This window comes from Lingula anatina, chromosome 7 (genome assembly GCF_051362555.1).
Source record: "Lingula anatina isolate TDL-2025a chromosome 7, LinAna3.0, whole genome shotgun sequence".
Classification (NCBI taxonomy): Eukaryota; Metazoa; Brachiopoda; class Lingulata; order Lingulida; family Lingulidae; genus Lingula; species Lingula anatina.
In genome coordinates, this window is record NC_141773.1 from 7,501,652 (window position 1) to 7,528,546 (window position 26,895).

The 26,895-nt window shown below is 33.1% G+C and overlaps 1 protein-coding gene across 9 annotated transcripts in view; it reads left to right on the forward strand.

Moving 5' to 3' along the window:
- The window catches only part of LOC106154031 (CLIP-associating protein 1-B), a 90,201-nt gene that overhangs the window by 58,673 nt on the left and 4,633 nt on the right, over positions 1-26,895 (forward strand). For 6 of the 9 annotated variants that reach the window (XM_087017930.1, XM_087017931.1, XM_087017932.1 and 3 more), the window contains 14 exons: positions 78-209; positions 4,962-5,057; positions 6,653-6,817; positions 7,260-7,495; positions 18,051-18,154; positions 18,424-18,487; positions 19,017-19,180; positions 19,462-19,540; positions 22,493-22,636; positions 23,122-23,208; positions 23,536-23,660; positions 23,916-24,171; positions 24,508-24,598; positions 25,536-25,592. In XM_087017930.1, coding sequence (XP_086874056.1) covers positions 78-209; positions 4,962-5,057; positions 6,653-6,817; positions 7,260-7,495; positions 18,051-18,154; positions 18,424-18,487; positions 19,017-19,180; positions 19,462-19,540; positions 22,493-22,636; positions 23,122-23,208; positions 23,536-23,660; positions 23,916-24,171; positions 24,508-24,598; positions 25,536-25,592 — 1,800 coding nt within the window. The remainder of the gene's footprint in view (positions 1-77; positions 210-4,961; positions 5,058-6,652; positions 6,818-7,259; positions 7,496-18,050; positions 18,155-18,423; positions 18,488-19,016; positions 19,181-19,461; positions 19,541-22,492; positions 22,637-23,121; positions 23,209-23,535; positions 23,661-23,915; positions 24,172-24,507; positions 24,599-25,535; positions 25,593-26,895) is intronic. The other 3 variants (XM_087017928.1, XM_087017929.1, XM_087017926.1) reach the window with 2 other exon arrangements.

A 26,895-nucleotide genomic window follows, 5' to 3' on the forward strand; every position in this document is an offset into this window, starting at 1 on the left:
GCACTGACCAATACATGCCCTGATAACTAATCTCTCTTGTTCAATCTATCATCTTTTGTTCTTTATCCCCGGATCAGATGGCACCCTGGGTGCAGATAGCGGTGGAGGGATAGTGCGCTCCAGTAGCGCAGTTGACCTTGCTGGCAGCTCGGGAAAACCCCGCAGCTCTATCGCCAGACTGACTACTACCAGTAACCCTAGCTCACTGCGTGAGTATAGCCATGCAGAATATTGGTGTAATTTTTTTTTTTTTTTTTTTTTTTTTTTTTTTTTTTTTTTTTTTTTTGTTTTTGAATTATGCAATATCAGGGATAGAAATTTATTTATTTCATGGTTGTAAATTGATATAATTTTCTTGTTTTACACCCGTGACCTTTTTTTGGCCAGTATACCAGTTTCAGTAGGAAATTTTGTCTGCTTCTATTAAGAAGATGTACATGCAAATGAAAAGGGAAAAAAGTAGAAACCAATTTATCAATTTAGGCAGTTACTTTGTGTGCTGTCAATAGAAATATGGAGATGGAAGTGAAAAAAAAAGGAATAGTAAAATTCTAACCCTGGATTTGCATTTTTTGGAATGTTGGTACTGTTTTTATTTAGTTTGTCTGTTCAGTCTGTGGTTTGATTGATGGGATTTTTTTTTTTTTTTTTTTTTTTTTTTTTTTTTTTTTTTTTTTTTTTTTGGTTGTGGTATGTTCCTGTGTCTTTGTACATTGTGATGTTGGAAATTTCAGCACATTTCACATACAAACAGTTTAGAATAACTGGTGGAAAACTAATTGGGCATGAACTCACTTCAACACTAGGACAAGGCCTTGTGATTTTGTTCTTTTCAAATATAAGTTTGGTTTTATTTGGAAAGAAGTGTAACTCACCCAATTTATATTATTTTATCATAGAGCATATTATGAAAATTATAATATTTAAGTATTTGAACCTCATCGAAAAAGAATATTCTATAGTACAAAAAAGGTGAGTGTGCCAACAAAAATAAATATAGTTCTTCCAAATTGAACTGGTTGTATGGTATGTAGTGTGCTGAGGATGGATGAAATGATTGCTTTCAACTGAATGATCATTGATACACGGTGATAAGTTCAACTTTCTTATTTTGGATTGATCAATGCACTTTACTCTGACCATGCAGAATAAAAACACTTTTCAATATCTGCAGGCAAAAAAGATGCACTTTGCTACATTTTTAGAGCTTTCTTTGTTTAGCTTGAAAGGCAATTTGCTATTGCCTGAATATGTAGTTGAGAGGAGCTTTTTTTTTTCTTTTTCTTCTTTATTGAAGAGAAGATCACCTAGACTTTTTTGTCTTCTTCAACACAGTGGATGTGTAAATTTTATGAGCAAGTTCTGATTGGAAACATTAGAAAAAAGAAGAATTATTTGCAGGATTACTTGCCTCCCTTACAGAGCTATGTAAATGTAATTGCCATTTTTGCTTGGAAGATGATGATCTTATCTTTGTGGAACCAGAATGTTGACTTTAAGATTTTTTCTGTACTGCAAGTTTTGATATGGATTGTTATCATTATTATTATTATTATTATGATACATTTTTTGCTAGCACTGTTTGTTTCTCTTGAAGTCATTTTATGTGGACAGAGACAAAGAATTGAAAACGTTTATGCATGTGTGGCTAAATCTGAATGCTTCTTACTTTTTTCATCCAAAAATTGTTTTTTTGAAAGTTAATTGCAATGAATGGATGTTTGGTATATTTGGTTTAACATCCTTGATCTTTTAGACAAACAGCTACTCAGAATTGAAAACAAAGCAACTTAGGAGAAACACTTGCATATAAAAGTGCTATATTTAGATTAGCTGGTATGTTTTACTTGCTAGATAGAAACTAAAATGTTAGTCTTATAGAGGAATTAGACTGGTAGTTGCATATTAGTCTAGTAAGTAAGTTGGTTTGGGGAAATTTGGCGTAGTACATTAGAACTGCTTTTGTGTACATGTAGATGTACGAAAACATCCGCTGAAGCAGGTGAAGTCTGCAGATTACTCCAGTAGTTCTGACAGCCGCTCTCCGGGCAGGCAGCGAGACATAGCTAAGTCATGCCATAATCTCACCATTCTGCCGACTATTGTCGTCACAGCACGTGAGTGGCTTGATTGCTTGTTTGCTTGACTTCTAGTGAATTTTTTGATGAATTTAAACCCTTTTAACGAAGTTGCTTTCACTGTGATTGGCCATTTTCCTTATTATGCTCCATAGAAAGTCTTAACTGACACTGATTGATTGGTGCTATTCACCTTTCGCTAAGATTGCTGTGCAGTTTTAGCTGTGCATCAGTAATGTGTTTTCAGCTATGGATATATTATTATGTATAGTTTGCACATTTCATATCTTTTAGACACAGTTTTAAGTCATAACTGGATAATTCATTTATAGTTTTCAACTTTCACACAGCAAAATTTTATATTGCTTAGGTTTTTTATTTCACTGTCTGAAATCAAGCTTCTGATCATAAATCACATCTTATAATTCATTTTAAGGTTTAAAATCATTTACAGAGTACAATTTTTACAATTAAGACATTTTAGTTCACTTGTTCTCTACATTCTTTTAATACACTGTGCGTGTGACAGTTTGATTAAAGATCTTATTCACAAATGTACTTTTTTCAACTCATTTTATTCATGAGGACGACATGTTGCCTATAGCTTAGTTCTAACTGCTGCAGTTTTACAGTTGCATAGTTGTATTAGCTTTCCTGCTTAAGAATGTTTTCCCATTTACTCATCTTACATGTGGCATGGATTTTTTTTTTTTACAGATAATCTATATAGCAACTTAAATTGTAAAAGGTTAGGGCTCATTTCAAATGAAACTCTAGTTCATGGATTGATCAACTCCGTGGGGACGTACTGAATGCAATCAGGTTAACAGATAAATATGCCTCCCCTGAGTTGAATATTGAAAAGCTGGTGATTATACAAATACTATAACAAGAGGAGGCATATTAACTGATTGCAATCAGAAAGAGTCTCCTCCGGAGTTGGATCGATCTAGGTGGAACAATAGTTTTATTGGGAATGAGCCCTTAGAAACTGAGGGTGATATAAAGAGAACTATACTATTATGATATCTGTAAGCAGCTAGTTTATTAAATATTTTGCTAAAACTAACTGTGTTGTCAGAGTTCTTGTTACTTCTTATTGAACAGAATGTTGATTGAAAAATATATCAGGGCCTCTGATGCATGCCATTGTACCAAACAATGATGAATCCAAGGTGTATCCCAACAAACACGACAGAAGATTGAATAAACTACCAATAAATTTTGGGGTAAAAAAAAAAAAAGAGAGAAAAAAACAATTGGGTCGTGTTCAATGGTCATTCAGTGATACGTGCATGTATGTGGGTTTGTGTGAATTGTAGATCTTGTGATTTGTGGTTGTTTGAAATGGTGAATATATGCATGTTTTTTATTTATTTATTTATTTATTTATTTACTTATTTAATGTTGAGTTGTTATCTAGTTTTTGTATACTGGTATTAAGGCAAGTACATGTTACTAAAATGATTTTTTCTTCAGGGTTCTTTTTTTACTCATTGTTACTTTCTAATCATCAAACGTAACACTTTATTAAAGGTAACATCATAGAAAATTAATAGATAATGATTTTATCATTGACAATCTTCATGTGCACATTTCTGCATTAAGAAAGGGATAATATCAATTTACCCCCATTCGCACAACAAACCCATAAATATAACTGTTGGAAATAAAATTAACGCTTTTGAATGACAAATCCCTTTGTAAACCAATTGGATTTACTAATTTTAGTTTCAGTAGAATTAACCATGTCCTAACCATGTTGTCATATAATGTTGAAGGGATGGTTTAACAATGTTTAAGCATATTTCTGTGGCCAGCACACCCCAAACTGCATGCTTTCAAAGTTATATATTAAATATATATATATATATATAGCTTTGTTCCGTAATGTGGGCTGATATGTGCAGCAAGTTCATGCTAAGCATCAGCTTTCATTTGTGAAAAGTAAAGCTTCTTCTCAGTTTGACCAGGCAAAAATACATAAGGAGAAGCATAATTTATGTATAATGTCATAGAAATTTTTAAGTAATCTAAAATTTAAGTTATTGATTTGGTTATCTGTCATCTTATTGGATTTAGTCAAAAGAACAAAGAAAAAGCGTGAAAATAGTTAAATATCGGTCAAGGTCATTTTGTACTTACTGTTTTTAGAAAAAAAAAGTTGTGAAAAAATTCATAAACTGGCATGATAAGTTTACACTAACCATTGCATAAAACATGCCCAATACTAGTGCCATCTATTAGCAGTTTGATAAATGAAAGTTTTATGAGTCAGTTTCAAGTTTTATGTCACACCATAATATTCTGTCAATCTTGAGAAACGAATATTATATCTTGTTCACCCTGAAAGTCAAATAATAGACAAGAAACTTGTCATGTTCACAGTGAACTGATTAAAAGCAAGATTCCTCTTCAGTTCTGCTACACTGGTTACTACAACTCTCAGCCGTAAACAAAAAGTGAAAATTTAATTTTTTTTTTAAATTAATATCCTTGACACCACATATGATATTAGAAGTATGAAAGCCATAAATAAGCGTTGGACTGATACTTTCAAGTGAATCTAATTCACACAGACATAGCAAGAAAAATGGAAGAATCTGTTGAAATCTCACTTGGACTTTCCATACTTTTGTTTAACGTTTAACCGGACAGATATTAAAATCTGTACAGTCATTAAATTTCCCAAATATCTGAAATGATATGAGCCCAATTAAGTTGTTGATTGATTTGCTGCAATGTTTTCAGTTTAAACAGAGTGATTTGGGCCGTTGTGTATTATAGTGATTATTATCATTATAGCTGGCTTGCGTGACCCATGCATGCTGCTTTGAATGCTAAACCAGGGCTTTTTCTCTCTCTTTCATTTACGCATATCAGCGCGGGATCGCAATCGGTCTGGATCCTACTCCTCTTCCATTAAATCTCCTGATCGCAGTCGACCCAGGTCGCGTATTGGAGTCTCCCAGTCACAGCGTAAGTCTGGCTTTTTTCTTGTCAACTTTTTTTTTTTTTTTTTTTTTTTTTTTACCTTGTATTTTGTGAGGTTGCTTTTTGAACTAGTGTGATAAAGGCTAAGTATCAGACTACAGGGTTTTGTTCAACTGGAGTAAATAGATTACACATTTTAATTTTCAAATTTCTTGCTGATTTGATGACATAAGGTAGTCTTTTAAATTTAATTGGATTCCATTTGTAATCTTCTTACATTTTTAATTTTAATACAATTTACTTGACTGTATTGCCCTAAATGACAGAAAAAAAGAGAAAAGATTAAAGTTGTTGTGATACTTGGCTTTTTAATATTCCCCTATGGCTTTTGATGTTGTGAGATCTTTGCTGTGTGCTTTTAATGCCACAGAAATGTGTTGCGTTCACAATTTGTGCCATTTTGCACTTGGATGTTACATTGTGATTTTGAATTTCAGGATGAAAAAAACATATAAGATATTGTTGGTACTGTGTTGCTTTTTGCTAACATGTACTATTTCACCATAAAAAAAAAAAAAAAATGGAATTAATGTAGTGGTTTGAATTTGGTGGATTTTGTCTTTTCATTTTGATGATTTTTTAAAAATTTGTTTTTAGACTTTTATATTATTTGTAACAAAAAAAATTGAAATATTTGCCTTGAAGTATGCTAAGATGCTAAGATAAATACATGTCAGGACATGACATTTGGGCATTTCCATGAAGTTGTCAATGTGCTTTGATGTGTATACAGTGAAACCAAAATATGCATGTTTTCTTCCCCTTTGAGAAGATTGTTTTTATTTGTTCTGAAATATTGATGAAATTGAGGAAAAAAAACTATGCACATGGATATAACTGTCTTTCGTAACAATTTCAACAATTTTCCACCCTGTAGTATATGTTTGAATTTTTTCATTATTTTTAACATTTTCTCCAAGCAGTGCTTATAATTTGTACAGAACTCATTTAAATATCAAAGAAACCTGTTTCTAGGCATATTACCACAGTTAGAATAATCTAGATTACGGTTGCAGTTAATTCAAAATAAACCATTTTTTATCTTCACTGGTATACTTGAGAACTACTTTATTCGCCCTCATGTTTTTGTAACCAAAGTGCTGTAAAGTCTAAGATTAAAAACGAAAGTGAATTTAAATCTGACCATGACCTCGACCTTGATACCATGCTTGGTTTGTTACCATACATTTGATTACCAGTATCTTGAGCCTGACATACTTATGTCTGCCTGCTTCTTCATTTTCAAACTCCATTATGTACCACTTCATTGGACTGTGACATTCAGCAGCAAGTCTGATCAAAGTTTACCTCACAATTCTAAAAAAAATGTCCGGTTATTTATTTAAGATATTTCAGCTTTGTAGAAGGCCATATAGACCATTGTGATCTTCATGGTAAACTTCAATGCAGCTCTTCTGTAGTTCAGATTTGATAAATGAACATGTGTAGACATTTGAAAATGAAAAAGCTGGCCCTCATCAGCAGTGAAACTCCAGACTAGTCAGAGTTCCTATTGATAATTTGATAAATCTCAAACATAACCAGTAAATTTGATTTTTGAATGATATATTTGTTAACAGCCAGCAGTCGTTCCGGTTCCCCATCATCCCGCCTCAGTTATCTCACTCACATCCCATCCAGAGTGGACAGTAATGCGTCCGGGGGCACCAGTAAGCCACGCCGCTCTGGAATCCCGCGCAGTCAGGGTGCCAGCAGAGAGGCCAGCCCATCTAGAATCTCATATGGTAGGTTATGGTCTCATTGAGAGATTATACAGCATTTTAAGTGAATTTATTTGTGAAAGTTGAAAGTTGTGTGATTTCTTTTGGTAATTGGTTATGTTTAGTAAAAAATCAGTTGTCACTAAGTTAGGGATCATAGTTTGTTTATAGCATTTATGCACAAATGATGTTTTAAGAATATGCTGTGTCTCTAGTCATTTATACAGTTGTGAGGAGATTATTTCATCATAAGCTTCCTGTTTTGTAAAACCATGACTTCATGATCTTCATTTTCTGGAAACTGCAATTATGTATTATGGATCACATTGTAAAATAGATAAAATGAGCATTCGTGCATATAACACCACTGTAATTCTGGGTAAAGAATATTTTTGTGTTTTGAATCACCCTGTATTTCCACATAAAAAGGGTGTATATATATTATTACATCACCCTGTATTTTCAGGTCGTGACAGGAGGTTAAGTGGCAGTAGGCATGCCCCCCAGCGTGTCCCCACCAAGCAAGCCATGGGACAACACGTCTCAGGGCAGGACATTGAACAGGCACTCGAGGAAGCTCTTCTCAAGGGCAACGCTCTGCGAAAGAGATACGACCTCTACGACTCTGATGATGCTGGAAGCGAGACCTCTAGTGTGTGTTCAGAAAGGTCGTACGGATCTTCGTACGGAAGGACGTCAGAGGTAGGAAAATGCAGTATGGTTAATCATTATTGGTAAAGGACATTGTAATTTTAAGATACTCTCTAGAATTGGCCCTCTCATCTAACATCTAAGAAATCATGAAATGACCTGAAAGCTTATTTAGTCATTTTAAGTAAATATTTTATTGAATTTTAAATAAAAGGAAAATGATTGAAGTTAAAAAAAAAAAAAAAAGAAAATGAAAAATATTCAACCTATTTTGCATGAAGTGTATCTATGATGCTTAAATTATGTATAAGTGGTTGTTACCGATTTGAAAATGTGTCGCAAGGTACTTTTAAACAGAAACAGATTGCAGTCTTTGAGATTGGTTTGATTTGAGTGATATGTTTACTGTTTAATGTCTGAATGTCAGCTATATATCAGAGCTTTAAGTAGCTTTATGTTTAATGTTGCATGGAAAAAAGAAGTGATAGAATTGATTCCAAGATGTGGAAAAATGTGAGATATTTTGACAGATTCTGAAATGAATGTGTAAAGAAATTGTGCAAAGCTTGAGTATGAACAGAGAGCTGCAATAATTGAAAAATTGGGATATGGGTATATGTGAGTACTTGCAACCCCTCTGTGCTATGTATTTAAAAAATTGAAAGATTGAGCCACATCAGCAGAAGTCTGTTTTTCTTTGCTTGAGAAATAGCCATGTTTCAGAGTGTAAATATGCCTTTTATTAAAATTGTATAGGAGTGCTTTTGGTCGTCAGTTTATTTGCAGCTGTGTAGCCATAGGTTGGATTTCAATGTTGAATTAATTGATGTTTGTGTAGGCTTCTTTATATATATTTTGACTAGGGTAGTGTATTGTCATTTCTCTCTCTTTCTCTCCCTCTCTCTTTCTCTCTCTCTCTTTCTCTCTCTCTCTCTCTCGCTCTCTGTCTCCCTCTCTGTGAATGTGTGTGTAATGTTAGCATGATCTTGCCATTATTCATGTCTACAGGCTCAAACTTAGTAGTTCATGCAGTATAAATGTTGCATGCATGAACCATTTGAGCAGAATAATCTTTTCTAAAATTTCATAATTTCCCCTCTTAAAAATAAATGGAATTATCTTCTGTCACTACTGAAATACTATATGTTCCTAATGCTATGATATAGTATATTCATGTAACTCCCTGCATGAGGTAATACAGTCAACTTAAGATAGTTCTTGGTTAAGTCCTGGATGAGCAAGACTGACATTGGCAACCAGTCAGTTCCTTTAATTACAAAATTTAAACATGTATTTAATTGAAGTTATTTTACAATTCTAAATTTATGTGTAAATTTTGTTAGAGCCAGCTACCAGATGCAATTAGAAAGGTAATATTTGGTATAGTTACCATGTTTTAAACATACCTTGTATAGATTTAGCTCTTGTAGTTCTTTATACTAGTATGCATTTACTTCAATTAATCTTCTAAGGTTAGATGTGATTCTCCATAGAAATGACTTTATTATAGATTGTGTGAAATAGAAGAGCGAATGAATGCAAATATGAGTGGAATCACCTTTTTGTGAAGAAAAACATTATGTGATAGCTTTAAGAGTGAATGTTGTGGCCACCTAGGTTTTTATACTGTTACAAAGGAATAATTGAGAATTCTTGGAAAATTAAAAAAAAAGATACCTTACCTCTGCCCCCCCCCCCCCCCCACACACACACACACACACACACACACACACACACACACACACACACACACACCAACCACGAAAAGGATTATGTAGATCTGTACATTTTAGGCCCATAGGGAACCGCCCTTTTTTATGTACAGACACAGATGTGTCTGTACATATAGCCATCATCTGCGTCTGTCGTCGCTGTCGTCGCCGTCGTCGCTGTCGTCGCCGTCGCCGTGCACTTTTACCGATAACACGATAAGTGGAAAACCATTTTACCTTTTGACTTGAAACTTGCAGAACTGATGAATATTCATAATACGCAGGTCAAGTTCGAAAATCAGCATGATCGGGTCACTTTTAGGGAATTTATGCTGTTTTTTCACTTTTTTCAGCATATATGCAGCACCGATAACACGATAAGTGAAAAACCATTTTACCTTTTGACTTGAAACTTACAGAACTGATGAATATTCATAATACACAAGTCGAGTTCGAAAATCAGCATGATTGGGCCATTTTTAGGGGAGTTATGCGTTTTTTTCATTTTTTTCAGCATAAATGCAACACCGATAACACGATAAGTGAAAAACCGTTTTACCTTTTGGCTTGAAACTTACAGAACTGATGAATATTCTTAATACGCAGGTCAAGTTCGAAAATCAGCATGATCGGGCCATATTTGTGGAAGTTATGCTGCTTTTTCACTATTTCAGCATATGTGCAACACCGATAACACATTTCAAGGAAAATTAATTGGCCAATCGTCTTGAAATTCACAGGGGTGATCAAATATTCTAAAATACAGATGAGGTTCGAAAATAAGCTTGATCGGTTCAGTTTTGGTGAAATTGTGCCTTTTTTTGTATATGAGTCTTTTTTCCTCGGATTTAATTCTTAGGCATGTTAACAATCTCATTTGTGAACTAATTAGTAATGTAAAGGTGTTCTTTTGACATTTTCTGCATCTTAACAATATTGTTAGTTGATTATATAAAAATGATGGTAAACCTGTTATTGTGCATTGTGTAATAAAGTGCCAAAAATGGAAATAAACTCATATCTTTACAGTTTGTCAGATTCAATCATTCACCATGTTCAGAATCTCAGAATGGAACAAATTGGACATTTAAAATTGTTCTATTGATATTTTTCCTATGTCAACAACTTTCTTAGTTGATCATTTAAAAACGACAGTAAATTGATTATTTTGATATATGTAAAAAAAAGTGTTGAAAGTGGAAAGAAATTCATTTCAGTACAGTTATCTCTTGTGTACATTTTGGCATTTTGAAGTTGTGACTCTGAACTTCCATGGCCCTGAAGACCTTTCCATATCAAATTTTCTGAATATCAAAAGAGTCACGTGACATGTGTACGCTATAGACACTAGTGTAAACGCTCTGCTGTTTTCTGTAGATGAAATCTCTCCTTGGACACTGATCGAAATAACAAAGTTACAGGTGGACTATAAAGGTACACTGTATCAGGTAACGCACTTCATTATAGAAAAAACGCTCATTATAACGTGAAGATTTGGATTTTTTCATTTGAACTATAGGCCTATATCTATACGTACAGAAAGAAACTGTCAAATTTGAGAAGTGCTCAACGTTACGCAATCGGAAGCTATAGTTCCTTTGTTACCCGAACAATAGACACAATGGCATCTAATAACCCCAGCGAAAACGAACAAAGCGGACAAAGGACCTCAGACAAAGTCCCGAAGAAAATGCTGCAACTACAGATCAACTCGACTCCCGCATATACACGGCACAGCAATGCCAGTGGGAAAAGACCACAAAAGAAGAAAAGAACAAGATCAAACAGCATGGACTTAACAGAAAACATTACGGTAGACGAACTACGATCCATCCAAGCTACTCTAGCAGAGATTAAAAGTGAAATGATAAGAAAATCTGACGTTAAGGAAATCATTGCCCAAATGAAACATGAAATCAAGCAGGAGGTGAAGGAGGATATTAAACAAGAAATGCAACAATACTTGACTGATAGACTCAGCCTCCTGAGCGAGAAAATAGATGCTCTATATCTGGAAAACGAATCCCTGCGTGAGAAACTCTCCAAACAAATCAGTGACACAAGGAAGTCCCTTGACAACCTAAAAGAAACCAGCCATTTGGCGAAAACAGCTGTGAGAATGGCAAACCACAACCAGCAGTATTCGCAGAAAAACAACATTAAGTTTTTAAACTGGCCGGAAAAACCAAAAGAAGACCTGAGGAGAGACCTCTGCCGCATCCTGAAGGAAAAGGTGAATGTGGACATAAGCCCCGCCTCAATTCTGGGAATCCACAGAATACCAGGTAACAGCGGTGGCGCAAGACCCGTTATAGCCAAATTCGTTAACACCGAGGAAAAAACGAAAGTTATCAAGCATAGACAAGCACTGAAAGGTAACTTTATAATGTTCGATCACATTACTCAGAAAAATGCTGAGTTGATCAAAATTCTAAAAGGTAAAGAAGCTGTACATTCAGCCTGGTACTTCAATGGCAGAATATTTGCCATAAGAAATGACGGTCGCCGATATACATTCGACATATTCGACGATATCGACACCAAATTAAAACAATAAGCCTGAAAATGAACTTTATACGGACACTGAAATTTTAGACAATAAAAATCAATGTAAAACTGAAAGTAGTTATAAACAGCAGAGCGGTAACTGTTAGCTAGCCGCTCTAGCATCAAATTATTATTATCATTATTATTATTTTTTTTTTTTTAATTACTAGTTAGTAGTACTATCCTGTGTATGTGTGTGTTTTCGATAGTTTGTCTTGGTGTGTATGTCAATTCTGGTAGAATGGGTACAAGTGGTCTATTGTATGCGTGGGTGGATGGAAGTGAATTTGATAATGCATTATATAGTATAACCGATATATATGTAGTTAAGTTATCCCTATTAGTTTGCAACAACGAAACACTTAGATTCGATACCTCAGTACGATTGCTTTACCTACACTTAGAATATGACTGTGCGATGTAAATTTATTTTCTGTCGTATATACATATGCGGCAGAAACCTGGTAGATATACACAGATCAAATCAAATATTAAAATATGCTCAGTAAATTGTAGGGGCCTTGGGGACCGAAATAAGCGGTTAGATGTGTTCAATTTCTTGCGGAAGAAATCCTTTTCCATCTACTGTTTACAAGATACTCATAGTACATTATCTATGGAAAAATATATAGCAGCTGAATGGGGTTTAAAATGCTTTTTCAGTCATGGAACCTCTAATTCAAGAGGAGTTGCAATATTGGTTAACAATAATTTTGAATATAAAATTAAGGAGGTTCAGAAAGACACTAACGGAAACTTTATTGCTCTTAGTATGATAGTAGATGAAAAAGACATTTCACTCATAAATCTGTATGGTCCCAATAATGATTCACCTGAATTTTTCTTAAAAATACACGAGACAATAATGAATTTTGGAAATCAGGATCATATTATCTGTGGGGACTTTAACTTAGTATTAAACCAAGAGAAGGACACATATAACTATAAACATAAAAATAACCCCAAGGCCTCTAATCAACTTTATACCTTGATGGAATTACATAACTGGCACGACATATGGAGGGAAATGCATGAGGATGTTAGACAGTATACATGGCGGCAGCCTACGCCTTTTAAACAGGCAAGGTTAGATTATTTTATTGTTTCCACAACCATTACAAATTATATCGAAGATAGTCGGATTATTCCAGGTTATAAGAGCGACCACTCCATTATAACTCTGGACTTACAGTTAAAAAGGAAAATTAAACACGGAAAAGGTTTTTGGAAATTCAATAACTCCCACTTATATGAAAGTGAGTATGCCGATATGGTAAAGCAGATAATCAATGAAACTATCTTAGAGTATGCAGCAGCGCCCTATAATAGAGATAACATACTGAATATTGACAGACATTCTTTACAGTTAACTATAAGCGATGGGCTATTTCTTGAAACTCTCTTAATGAAAATTAGGGGGAAAACGATTGCTTTTGGTGCTAGGATAAAAAAGAAAAGAGAGTCAGAGGAAAAACAAGTGGAAAATACTATAAACGACCTAGAGAATGATCTTAAAAATGAGGCCGAATTAGACAAAAAAGAAGAAATTCTTGAAATGATAAATAAGGAAAAGATGAAACTGGAAAATATAAGAAAAATAAAAGTAAAAGGCATAATGATAAGATCAAAAGAAAGATGGATAGAATACGGAGAAAAACCATCAAAATACTTTTTAGCACTGGAAAATCGCAATTTTACAAATAAGTCAATAACTAAACTGGTAACAGATAACGGAAATATTCTTACTGAACAAAATGAGATTCTCAAAGAAACCGCACGCTTTTACGAAAATTTATTTAAGAAACAAAATCACAAATCAGTAGACATAAAAACTCGATTGGAAAATATTGAAACTCCAAAATTGACCGAAGCCGAAGCATCCTCGCTCGAAGGAAAGATAAACTACGCTGAACTCTATACAGTATTAAGACAAACGAAAAATGAAAAGAGCCCAGGTACCGACGGGTTTACTTACGAATTTTTCAAATTCTTTTGGAAAGAACTGAATAGTTTTTTAATAAGATGTATAAACGAGGCATACGAAAAAGACAAACTACCTATAACTCTTACCCGGGGTATAATCGTCCTTCTACCTAAACATAATAAGCCTACCAACTCGTTAAAAAACCTAAGACCGATATCACTACTTAATGTTGTGTATAAACTTGCCTCGGCATGTATAACGAATCGAATAAAGAAAGTATTACCAATATTAATAAATGAAGACCAAAATGGGTTTATGGCGGGCAGATACATAGGTGAGAATACACGGACCATTTTCGACTTAATTGAATACTGTGACACACATGAAATACCAGGTCTGTTGATGCAAATCGATTTTGCTAAGGCTTTCGATTCAATCGACTGGGGTTTTATCGAAAAAACCTTTGAATTCTTTGGCTTTGGAGAATCTATCATAAAATGGATAAAACTCTTCCTTAAAGACTCCTCTTCGTGTGTCTTGGTTAATGGTTTTGCCTCTTCTTTCTTCAATCTTTCTCGGGGTTGCCGTCAGGGGGATCCCATCTCCCCTTACCTTTTCATTCTTTGTGCTGAGATACTAAGTATCATGTTAAAAAATGAAATAGACATAAAAGGCATTACAATACATAATCAAACTTTTCTCATCTTCCAGTATGCTGATGACACAACTATTGTGTTGGATGGGACTGAAAAAAGTTTAAGAAATACCCTAAAGGTTCTAAATGAATTCTCCCAATTTTCTGGACTACAAATGAACAATCAAAAAACTAAATTAAACTGGTTCGGAAGCAAGAAAGACTCACAAGAGAGCATGTGTAAAGAGTTGGATCTCGATTGGAATGAACGTTTTTTCAGAATCCTTAGAATAGATTTCTCAGTAAATTTACATGAAATGATTGAGAAAAATTATAGAGAGAAACTCGAAGATATGGAAAGAACTATGAAAAAATGGACTCACCGATCGCTAACAGTTTTGGGGAGAAATGTAATTTTTAAATCACTGATCCTTCCAAAAATGACTCATTTATTTTCCACATTGCCAATACCAAACAAATATGTAGACAAAATACAAAAAATGTGCTTTAATTTCATATGGAATGGAAATATTGAAAGAGTAAAACGAAATATAATGACACAGTCGTACTCAAATGGAGGTATAAAAGTCCCCGATATTAGAAACTATATTGATTCCCTAAAAATTTCATGGCTCAGGAGAATCATGCACAAAAATTCAAAATGGTCTTTCTTTTTCCTTAGTCTGATCCCTGAAAGTAAGGGTGTACACTGGTCTGAAATGGGAATATCTGAAATGCAAAAAATTAAGAACGGATCAAAAAATGCTTTTTGGAATCAAGTCATTGATGCATGGTGCAGACTGTTAAAGAATAAAAAGATTGATACAAAAGAACATTTTTTAAAAGAATGTTTATGGCTAAACGATAAAATACGGATAAAAAACAATCCTATTCTTATAAGAACCTGTAATAAAATAGGTATAAGAAACATAAATGACTTGATCGATACAGAGGGAAATTACCTCACATACCAACAGTTCAAGGAAAGGCACGGGAATATAATAAATTATGTTACGTTCACAAGTATACTATGCGCAGTAAAAAAATTTCAAAAACAAATGAATATAGACAATTTACACGAAAAAATTGAGCTCCCTATAATTTCAACCCAACTTAAATGGCTATTAAAATTTACAAAAGGGGGGAAACCTTTTTACAATATTTTGAACTCAAACGAAATGAAAAAGACTAATGCAATGTCAAAATGGGAACTCCTTTCTAAAGAACCTCTCACAGCTGAAGAGTGGAAAATCTTGAATAACATTCCTTTCCAATGTACTTTAGATACTAAACTGCGCTGGTTTCAATTTAGAGTATCAAAAAGAATTTTAGCTACAAATAATTTTTTACGAAAAATTGGGATAAAAGACACAGAGACCTGCTCCTTCTGTAACGAACACCCTGAAACTCTTCAACACTTATTTATTGAGTGCAAAGTAATTGCTCCCCTTTGGGCAAAAATACAAGACTGGATCCATTTAAAGACTGGACTTGTATTACAATTAACAGCATCTGATATAATTCTAGGAATTCCAAATTTGAAATGCAATGCGCTCAACAGTTTGCTGATCATAACAAAATTTATTATATATAAATTTAAAATGAAAAACATTACCCCGAACATAGAAAATATTAAAATAGAATGGAGACAGGCCTACATCGCAGAGAGAAATATAAGTCTGAGAAACATGACAATAGATAAATTTAATGAAAAATGGAAAAAGCTGCAGCCTCTCTTCCTGGACTGATATCTTCTATCTGCGTATGTTCCCCTGCCGATATTTGATAGTAAAACACATATTTGTTTTTATCTGTATTAGATCATATTATTTATTAAGTATTATTAAGTATTTTACTATTAGGTTATCAATATATCGTTGTTGACATATATATTAAATGACACAGTAACTATATATATATATGTATATATTGCAAATGACTGTCTCTTTGTGAGTGAGTGAGTGAGTGAGAGAGTGAGGGTGATTTTTATTTAGTTATTTATAAATTTTGTATTTTTTGCTGAAATCTGTACTTATTTGAGATATGCAATAAAAAAAAAAAAAAAAAAAAAAAAAAATTTTCTGAATATCCATGATATTTTTATTTTATTATTAAAAATTGATGGTCATTATGCTGTTATGCATTATGTAATATTGCATCAAAATTTAAGACAACCCCATTTTAGACAATGCCTCCATAGTGACCATTAAAGGAAAACCAAGTCACTTACTCTTCTCAAACTTATAGAAATGTAGTATAGCACTAAATTATAGCTTCAGTTGGAAAAGCTGTTATATCGGTTAACTTTCTTGGAAATTATATAGTTTTTTGTTACAATTAAAATTTTCACATATTAACATTTTCAAGGTGTGACTTAGTCTTTGAACTTCCATTGGCTTGAATACCATTGCTAGTCACATCTTTTGAATAGCAATGATACATTTACTTTATTATTAAAAATTGATGGCCATTGTGCTGTTAAGCATTATGTTAAATTGCATAAAAGATGAAAAAAACCCTTTTTTGGACATCGCTGCTAGGATGACCATTAAGGAAAAACCATTTTACTTATGATATTCTAACTTACTGAAAAGTTTCATAGGACTGAAGTGTAGCTTGTGTTGGAAATCAGTGTGATTGTTTTCTGTATTGTAAGCAATGCAGCTGTATGGAGTGCTATATGGGGCTACTGTTTATGGATGGTGGTAATTGTCCCTTGGGATAATCAGTAGCTAAATTCAGAGCTATAAAATTACTTGCCTAATTGATTTTCAAGTGCCCATTAAATAAGATTACATAAAACACACGTTGAGATTTCCCATTCAAGTCCTATAGGTTAAGCTCTCTTAACTGTGTCACATAATTAGGAATTGGTGATAATTATGCAGGTAAATCTTGTTTAATATTGCAAATAAGTTTACAAAAGAAAAAAAAAATTGTAATGCCAACATTAATGCTACAGATGAATAACAGTGCCTTATTATCCTCAAACACATTGGGGTTATTCATATCATGTTAATACAGCAAGATTAAAAGTTTGAATAGCAGCTTTATTGGAATTTTTTTTTTTTTTTTTTGTGTGTTTTCTTTTTAATTTTTTTCTAAACACTGGCATTTTCAACTTCCATCCACCTGAAGCTCTTCAGATTTTCTGTATTTCCACATAAGCAGTTGCATAGGTTTTTATGTCTTTAAACATTATGTAATATTATTTTATGCACTGTCAACATTTTTCAAATATTGGGATTTTCATTATGTGAATTTGAACTCTCATAGTCCAGAAACTGTTATCTTATTGCAGGGGTGGATTGAGGCCGCCTTCTGGGTCTTTCAGATGACGGTCAGATTTTAAAGTTTACATTGACTGGTATCAATTTTTTTCTGTTGGAAGACCATCAAAAGTGTAGGATGGATCAACAAAGATACTTTGGAATACTGTCAGAAAATATCTCTGGATCTGCTCCTGTTATTGACCATGTTATCTGTTGTGCATGATTAAAAATCAGTGTTAACTGACTGTGTTATTATAAGCATTATTTATTATTGCATCAAAATTGACAAAATGACCTATTTTGCATCTTTATTTTCTGTTTTTTTGTCTGTACATTTGACAGCTTTGCTGCCTTGTTTGCCCGGATAATGTCCGCTCTGGGTAAAATTTGATTTACATACATGAAGGTTACATATTAAAGGTCTCCTTTTTCAGAATAAGACACCCGATGGCTACTGGCCTGTATGTATTGTGACATTGAGCAACCAGTTTTCTGATGATCTGTTTACTTTCCCCAGGATATCCAAGAAATCCTGACTGGTCTCACCAGTGGTTCCTGGGCAGAGAGAAAAGAGGCATTGCTCCATTTACAGAATTTACTGCAAGGGATGAGAATGCTAAAGTAAGTAGAGCAGATAGTGCAGGCATCATCATGGATGTTTCAACTACAAAGATTTGTGGAATTTAGAGGAACAAAGTTTCAGTTATCTTATGAACTTGTATTAATATACTATAAGGTAGAATGCTAATTGCCAAAGTGTGAAAAAAAATGCAAATCACAGTATTTGTCAAAATTGTGTCGTTTCTATACTCCTGTATTACCCAACCTTATTAAATGAACAATTTTAATTTTTGTTGGCTATTTTTACAGTTTCATATTTTGTGTTTCAGTCGAGTAGAGTTAAAGAAAATGACAGACATATTTTCCAGAATGTTCCATGATCCTCATGGAAAAGTAAGTGACCTTTGGCCTTTTATTTTTGACGTGACCTCTGTTTTTGTGACATTTCTTTAGTTTTCTTAGTTGTATAATTAAGTGTTAAACATGAATGTTAGAGTTTGAGACAAGTGCTACAACATATGGTACAGTAGTGTCCCAGCAACAACAATAGTAAATCAAATAATAACAAACTTAATTATGGTAGAATTATGGAGTGTTGAATAGTAGATGTTTTAAAATCAGTATTCAAATATAATTAAAATCTGATATGAAATTATTGATATTGCTAGTAAGAGTTACTAGAACTACTTTAAATAATGTACCAAAATCTATAGAATTAATTGACCTTTTAGATTAGATAATTGGTGTTTGTTATACTTGTCAATAATACCCTTTTGGTTTAAATTGAATTTTGTTAAATATTTTATAATAAACTTTTATTTGATCTTTTTCAATATTTTAACTCCTCAACCCCAACTTTATACCCCCCCCCAAAAAAAAAAAAAAAAAGGGATAAAAAACTAACAAATGATTTACATTCCAGGTATTTAGCTTGTTTCTTGAAGTCTTAGCTGAATTTGTGCATGTACATAAAGACATGCTGCATGACTGGCTCTTTGTTCTCATCACGCGACTTCTTCAAAAGCTTGGCGCAGACATGCTTGGATCTGTGTACACCAAGGTGCAGCGCGCATTAGACGCCGTAAGGTATGCAGTGTATGTCTTTAAGTGGCAGTTTTCTTGCCATGTGCTAATAGGGAGACTGAGTATTTTTCAAGGAAAGGAGAAATATTGAATTTCCCACCAGATAATTGTTATGAAGACATTTCTATGTCCTCAATTTATAGTTTCTTAATGGAATGCCTAATATCTTCTCAAATGAAGTTCTGAGATATATGTAAAGTTTATTTAAATGAAGCAGTGCGATAACATAAAAACATACTTGTAGGTCAAATCAGCTCACTTCTTCCGTTTACATATCCTTTCAGGGACAATTTCCGTTATGACCAGCAGTTTAATATCATAACAAAATTTATCATAGATCAGACTCAGACACCCAACCTGAAGGTAAGTTGTTGAAAAGGATATCTTGACTAATACCAAAACTAGCTGACTCTGTATAGCCCATTCTATAACCTGATATGTTGTGTAGCTATAAATGATTTCTACAGCATGCTGTTTTAATGGCAACAAATTGAAGGAAGCAGAACAACAGCATATAGCCCTGTAGTCTAGCCTCAAATATGTAAAGTGTGCAGCTTTAATAATTATTTTATATAAATGTCTAGGTTAGTTAAAAGCAGATGGTAGGTCCCCATAGTTTGAAGTTTTAACTTTAAATGTTTTATGTTTCATAGATTAATTTTTTTTCTAAAGCCATATGTGTAAAATATTTTTATTGTATAATGAATTTTGTTTTGAAATACTGCATTTAAAACAAGGAATAACATAAAAATATTTGACATGAATTTTGTATAATCTCAGATAGTCATTGCCACTGTAGGATCTTACATAAAATGGTACAATATTGAAATAATGCCATGAAATTGGCACTTTGAAGATACCATAGTATCTTTGTTTTGATATTTATTGTGACTTTAAATGAGTCATCCTAAGTACACATTGGTGCATTGAAAACATTATAGTCTACATTTAAAGTTCTTTTTTAAAATGAGACATATATTCATGACTGTGAAAGCCATACAGTGCATGTTGTCTAACGAGGTCTGTATTTTTTTTCTCTTCCCCCTCCTCTTCAGCTGAAGGTAAAAACAAACATGTAATCTCTGACAGCATGCAGCCTATGGGGTGACCTGGGCAGGGGGTCCTTGATGTAGAAGCCATTTTGAAATGAATTTTGTATCTTTTGGGAAATTTAAGAGACAGATGAAGTTTAGTAATGGCTTTAAAAAATGAATTTCATTTGTCATGCCTGAAAATGGTTTAAATGCTAAGGCACGATGCAAATTTTTATAAACATGCATTTTTTTCTTGTACTCCCCCCCCCCCCCCCCTCATATAATTGCTTAATTCAATTTCACATAATAAATATTAATGAGAAAGGTGAAAGGCATCGACCTAAGGTATATAATGGAACTGAGTGAAAGTTCAAAATGGCTTCCGTGTCCTGGTCATTCCACTGCATGCCCCCCCTGTATGAACGCTTTGAGCATCTGTATGTGCTTTGTTAATTGCAACCATATTACAATAATGAAAACAATGCAATTATGGTCAAGCTTTGGTAATTTTTTAATAATACTTTTTTTATGGCATATTCATTTTGAGTTTGCATATTTGCTGAGTCATGTTGGAATCTGAAGCACAGATGGCACAAGTGTAACAAATGTCCAAGATGAGACATTAGATATTAATAATTTTTTGTCATATAAAATATGAAATGGACATCTCTTTAATGATCTAAGCTCTGAAAAAATGTAAATGATTGTCGTAAAATCAATTGCATTATGAAGAGATGGAATTTTTTTTTTATTCTGGAAAATTATGAAAATATTAGTGTGTAAAATTTACATAGTCCTTTTGATAACCATAAAACAAACAACTCCTTTTAGCTTAATATCTTTGCTTATTAACTGATTAAAGAAGTGAGTCCTTGTCAATTAAAGGAATTTCCTATTTTATAATGAAGTATCTAAAGAGTTTCAACACTTACCTAGTAAATATAATTGATAAAAAAAAGACTGTCAGTTACTTACAAAAGTTGTATTAAAACTGATGTAAAAAATTGAAAAATCTGAATTATATAATTGAGAAAAAATAAGTGCACATTAAACATTAAAGTTAAACAAAAACAGAACAGTTAAATAGTAGTTTATTCTGCATTAAGTGGCTGATTTTCCATCTTTTAACTGTTTCTTGGTTTAAGTTTCTTTAAAAAGTATTTTAAATTTTCCTAATCATCAATTTTTTTTTCTGAAAACCAGAACTGCATGTACTCTTTGACAACAAATGTCAGCTTTTAGTAATTTGCGATCCAACTTCCTTAAAACAATAGACATTTAATTAAAATAACAACATAAGTTTTTCTTTTTACCTAACATTGCTCTTTGGAGTAGATATTAATAATTATTAACTTAGTTTTGTACAATTTTTATGTGTATATTTACGCAAGTTATTTAATTCAGCACTGCTGTATGTATTTGTGTAAACTTCGTCAGACGTTTGCTTCACTGTGACGTGACTCCTGATGTTTTGAATGTTTTTTGTTATAAACAGAATTTCATATTAACATAGATGATCTCAAATTACAATTATTGGTGTTATAGTGTTTTTTTAGTGATTGGATATTATACTATGTATAGTAGCAACATTTGTTTTTGTAAATAACCAAGGTGCAAAAGTGCATGTAGTTTGTATTAACGACTGATTCAGGCAAATATTAAGTTTTAACTTTCATTTCATTGTAATTCTGTGTGGTAATATACACAGTAGCTTCAACAACAACATATTTCTTGATCCCCAGACAATTTTTTACGAACTGCATGTTGATGAATAGTGGTCTTTTCTAGATAATCCAGTGCTGAACCCCTTTCTTATATAGATAGTTACTCTGTAACTTTTTAATGACCCTATACCCATATATGTTTAGCATAATGCCGACTTAATACCATATTTCATGTAATTTTCATCAGGATAACTGTTAATTACTTCTACACATGTATTATTCAACTCTGTTGGTAAACTGTCAATACCATGATAATTAACATCTTAACAGCTACCGGAATTTTAAGATTCTAATATGTATTACTTATCCATTTAATGCAGTTTGCTATGTGCAACATCTGGTCCTTTAAAATTGGCATTCAATTAAGATATCCCGACTTAAAAATCTTACTTATCAAATTTGCATGAATATTAACAGACAGTTCTATCTTGAATTATAACTTTATGAACATGGTGATTTTCATGCTGTATCCCATTTCAAAGACCAATCTGAGAAGTATGAACTGCGTAAGTCTGGTCCCCCATGTTTCACCACATGTTGTCCCCTACATTTTCCAGGTGAAGACGGGTCTGCTGCAGTACCTGCAGGGGCTGGTGTTGCTGATGGATCCTGCAGACTTCACCAGCACCAGTGACACCAGGCTGGCGGTGTCCAGGATCATTACCTGGACCACGGAACCAAAGAGTGCTGAAGTCAGGAAGGTGAGGGCTGGGGAGGACACAATAGTATATGATATGTGTCATGTCATGTATCATATCATTTCACAACATATATGCTGGGTAACAGACCAGAGCATAGCATACTAGCCTTGTGTCTTGGCATATATCATTTCACATCGTAAAATATGTTATATCATAAAGTTGCCAAATCTTGTAAGAAACATCATGTTCATAATGACACTTGATAGCAAAAGGAGACTTAAATATTATATAAAGAGAGCCCGTTAATCTCTCAATAAACGAAAATTGGAAGTTGAAAATAGCCGCTTACAGAGCGCAGTGATGTTTTAACCTTGTATGGGTAGAGAGGGATTTAAGAAAATAAATTTTATACTAAATTAAATAGAAAGCCTGTTATTAGGATTGTAATAAATATTACAATTGGTTGAAGATATAATTATGTTTAAGAATAAGGAGGAAGTAACTATTGAAAATATATATATTTTTTAAATGTCCCCTCGTTCCAGGCAGCACAGTCGGTCCTCATTGCGCTGTTTAGTCTGAATACGCCAGAGTTCTCATCTATGCTCTCAGTATTACCCAAAACATTCCAGGTAAGTTATGTCACTGCTTATGTGAGATATACAGGGTCTGGGTATTATACTTTGTTATCTGCTGTGGTATAAAACCAAGTAAACCACACATTCCATAAATAAGACAACATTCTTTATAGTCTGTGGGTACTCGGCAAAGTTTTAATCTCTGTTTTATAGCATATTTTTACCTTGAAAGATATTATCCTTGAGTGGATTTTAATTCATTTCCTCAAATGGACAATGTCTCTTGAAAAATTGCTCATTGTCAGATATCACTTCATCATATTTTGTAAATTATCAGTTTAATTATTTGTTGATTATTTATAATTTTTTCTCCCCACATAGGATGGTGCCACAAAGATCCTTCACAACCACCTTAGGAGTGCCAACTCCGAGACAGAAGTCCTGTCCCCAAGAAATGTTGCCAGTCCGCCTGCCAGGTCGTCACCAAAGTATAAAACTTCTCCCAGGTCAGTATTGGGTTTTGTTCTTTTCCTTTTTCCAAAATTGTTACAGGGTTATGGCGAGTGTCAGAAAAAGGATGATTAAAGGTTGATAAGTCCAGGAAAAATGCTGTTTACTCAGGAAAATTTGTTAGAAGTGAGTTTTTGGTAGGAAAATCCTGGCTTGAAGGGCTTTAACATGATAAAATCCACCTTATTTTTCCGGTTACTAGAAGTATAGAAAAGTTTACAACATATTTAATCTAGTTTGTTGCATTTCAGAACTACTTATGAAGGAGAAACAGAAAACATGAACCCTGAAGATATTTATAACTCAATAAGAAAGACTTCTGCTGACATTCAGAACTTAAGTTATAATAGCAAATTAGACCACCATCCATATGATGACTTTCATAAAGCACGTGATAGCACATCGCAGGATAGTGGTATTCAGAGTTCGTTGCCTGACGTGCGAGGGGAGAGTCCAGAAGCCAATAAAGGGAAAACACATTATGACCCTGCTATATATAAAGAGGAGGTAAGGAGAAAAAGAAAGTGCTAAGTAGAAAAAGATGCCAATTATTTTGTTAATAAAAAAGCATTTTGATGCATTATATGGAAATTGAATGTATCTGCAGAATGTATTCAAAATTTTTTTTGTATGGGTGAGTGTTTAATTAATCAACTTTTTAATGTGCTTCTTTTGAGCCCAAATTGAAACTTATTTTCCTGCACATAATTCATTGCTCTTGTATGTAACTACTTGTATTTTAAATGTACCTATAATGTGGTATGTGTTTGATTTTTTTTTTTTTTTTTACAAAGAAAAAAATTAGTTCTACATTATAACTAATATAATTATCCTTATTTCCAGAATCAGACTCCTAATCGCTATGACCGTGCAGCATTAGAGGAAGCTGTGTTTGATGTTGAAAATGAATTATTACACGAAGGTTTCAGTGAAGGTTTGTACAACTCATATCTTGTTTATGCAACTTTTTTTTCTTTTCATTAAAATGCATTTTACTTCAGTGAGGGTTTGCATGGTCTGAATTTTGATTGGAAACATCTACATTACTTAGGAAAGTACAGTTTGAAGTGATGTTGAGACTGGTAAAATTTCACAACAAACACTTAATACTGCTGTGTTTGATTGGGATTGAATAGGACCTGCAGTGATGATGTTCTTCATATAGTTAACATGAAGAAAATTTGTGTTCAGTATGCATACCTTCACAGTAAATGTATATTTCTTTCTTTCTTTCTTTTAAATTCTTTATTTTTGAGATATTTTTAAAGACATTTTTTAAGAAACACACTGGTGTTGTTGACAAATCTGCATTGAATCAAATGCATGTTTGTTGCGTGCGTTCAAAAGAAGTGCATAATTTACACAGCATTTAAATGTCAAAACTCCTTTTGGATTGTCTTAAACAATGATCTCTCTCTCAAAAGTTGTTTTATTTGATGCATGAAGACTGCAAGAGGATTTTTAGGGAATTTAAGTTCTTTGATACCCAAAGGGTTATTTATATTTATTATGTGATTTATTTTCAATTGGACATAAGTTTTTTTTCCAATTTTTTTTTCTCACTCTCATTGTGGGGCTATTAAAATATCGCCAAGGAAAATATATTGGATGGGATTAATGGCAATATTATGTGTTATATTCTTAATTCTATTAATTCATTGTAAGATTCATGCATATCTTATATGTAACATCTGAGCGCATCATATCTAACCCTTTATTTTCATTTCAAGATATCTCCTTAATGAATAAAGCCTCTGTATATTAAATAAAAATGCTTCTATGTGGGGGTTACAATATCATGCCATATTTATTTTCATCTCTCTCTCTTTGCAACTGTTTGAGTTGCTGTGTTTTTTTGTTATATTCTCCAGTTCACCTCGCTACGTTGTTACAAAGCCTCAATATCCCTGCCTCTGGCAGGCTGCACAGTAAGCCATTTTTACAATGCATCATGGGCACATGGTCAGCTCGCCTGGGGCTGTGTGGCATCTACTGATCACTTCTCATATCATAATCAACTGCTTGACATAACAATCACTGTATTTTATTACTGTTATTATATTAAAGATGGGGACTTAAAAATGCATGCATGTCAAGAATTTTTTTTTTTTTTTTTTTTTATATATATATCTTTCTGGACTCTAAACAAAATGTTACTTTGTGTGTGGCTACACTTTATGCATATAAACTTACATGTCTTCTGTATTCTTTTACAATATGTTGAATTCGGAACTGTATTTCTGTGGAGAGAACATTGGTTTCACTTGTTTTATCGTGCCGATTTTGGTTATTTGGGAGCGTCAACTTGGAAGTCTATTATTTGCAGCTATGGAAATGCTTTCAGTGTTATGCTTTATTTTAAGTTGGTTGCAAGTTACAAGTTTGGGTGGGGTGCACATTTTCAAGTCCCCGTTTAATGTATTAACAGCAAGAAAAAGAACATTTTTTTTTTCTTTCACAGCTGGAGCAAAATACATACGTCCCCAAAATATATTATATATCAGCAGTTACTAACAAAATCATTATTCATATACAATTGTCCATTTTTAGTGAATGAAATATTCCTGTATGGCATGATCTTCAGCAGCATATGATAACACTGTAATATAGGGTTGATGAAATATAAAAACAAAGATGTAAAAAATTCATTAAAAAAGAAAAACACCTGACGTAATACTAACAATTGTGTGATAAATGTAGAAAACTGCATGATTTTAATCCAAAAGGAAAATATTCAAACCAGATTTGTTTGCTTTATATAGTTCTTTATTATTTTTTATTTATAGATTGTTTTAATTAGATTGCCCAAATAAAAACAATTTTTTATCAACATATTTTTGGGGTGCCTTTTTGAAAGGTTCCTGCTATGTAGAACTTCCCATTTGTATATCTCCCCCTGCACTCGATACTGCTTCTCATATGCAGCACTATTTGACCTAAATTTAGACGTAGTGTGTAGGAAATGCACATTAGATCCGAGCAGAAATATGAAATCAGCAATGAATATTTATTCAAGTAATTCCAACCTTAAATAGCATGATGATTTTTTTCCCTGACTACAACCAGCATGATTGTGACTTGAACAGTATGACATGCTCTCTGACCAAATGTACGTGTCAGTAGTAAGGGTGTGGTTTAAATCCATGTTTTACTCTGTAACCAATTTTAAAGTTTATATTTTAAATTATAGTTAAATTTCATCTGCAAAGGAAATTTGTAGTATTCATTTTG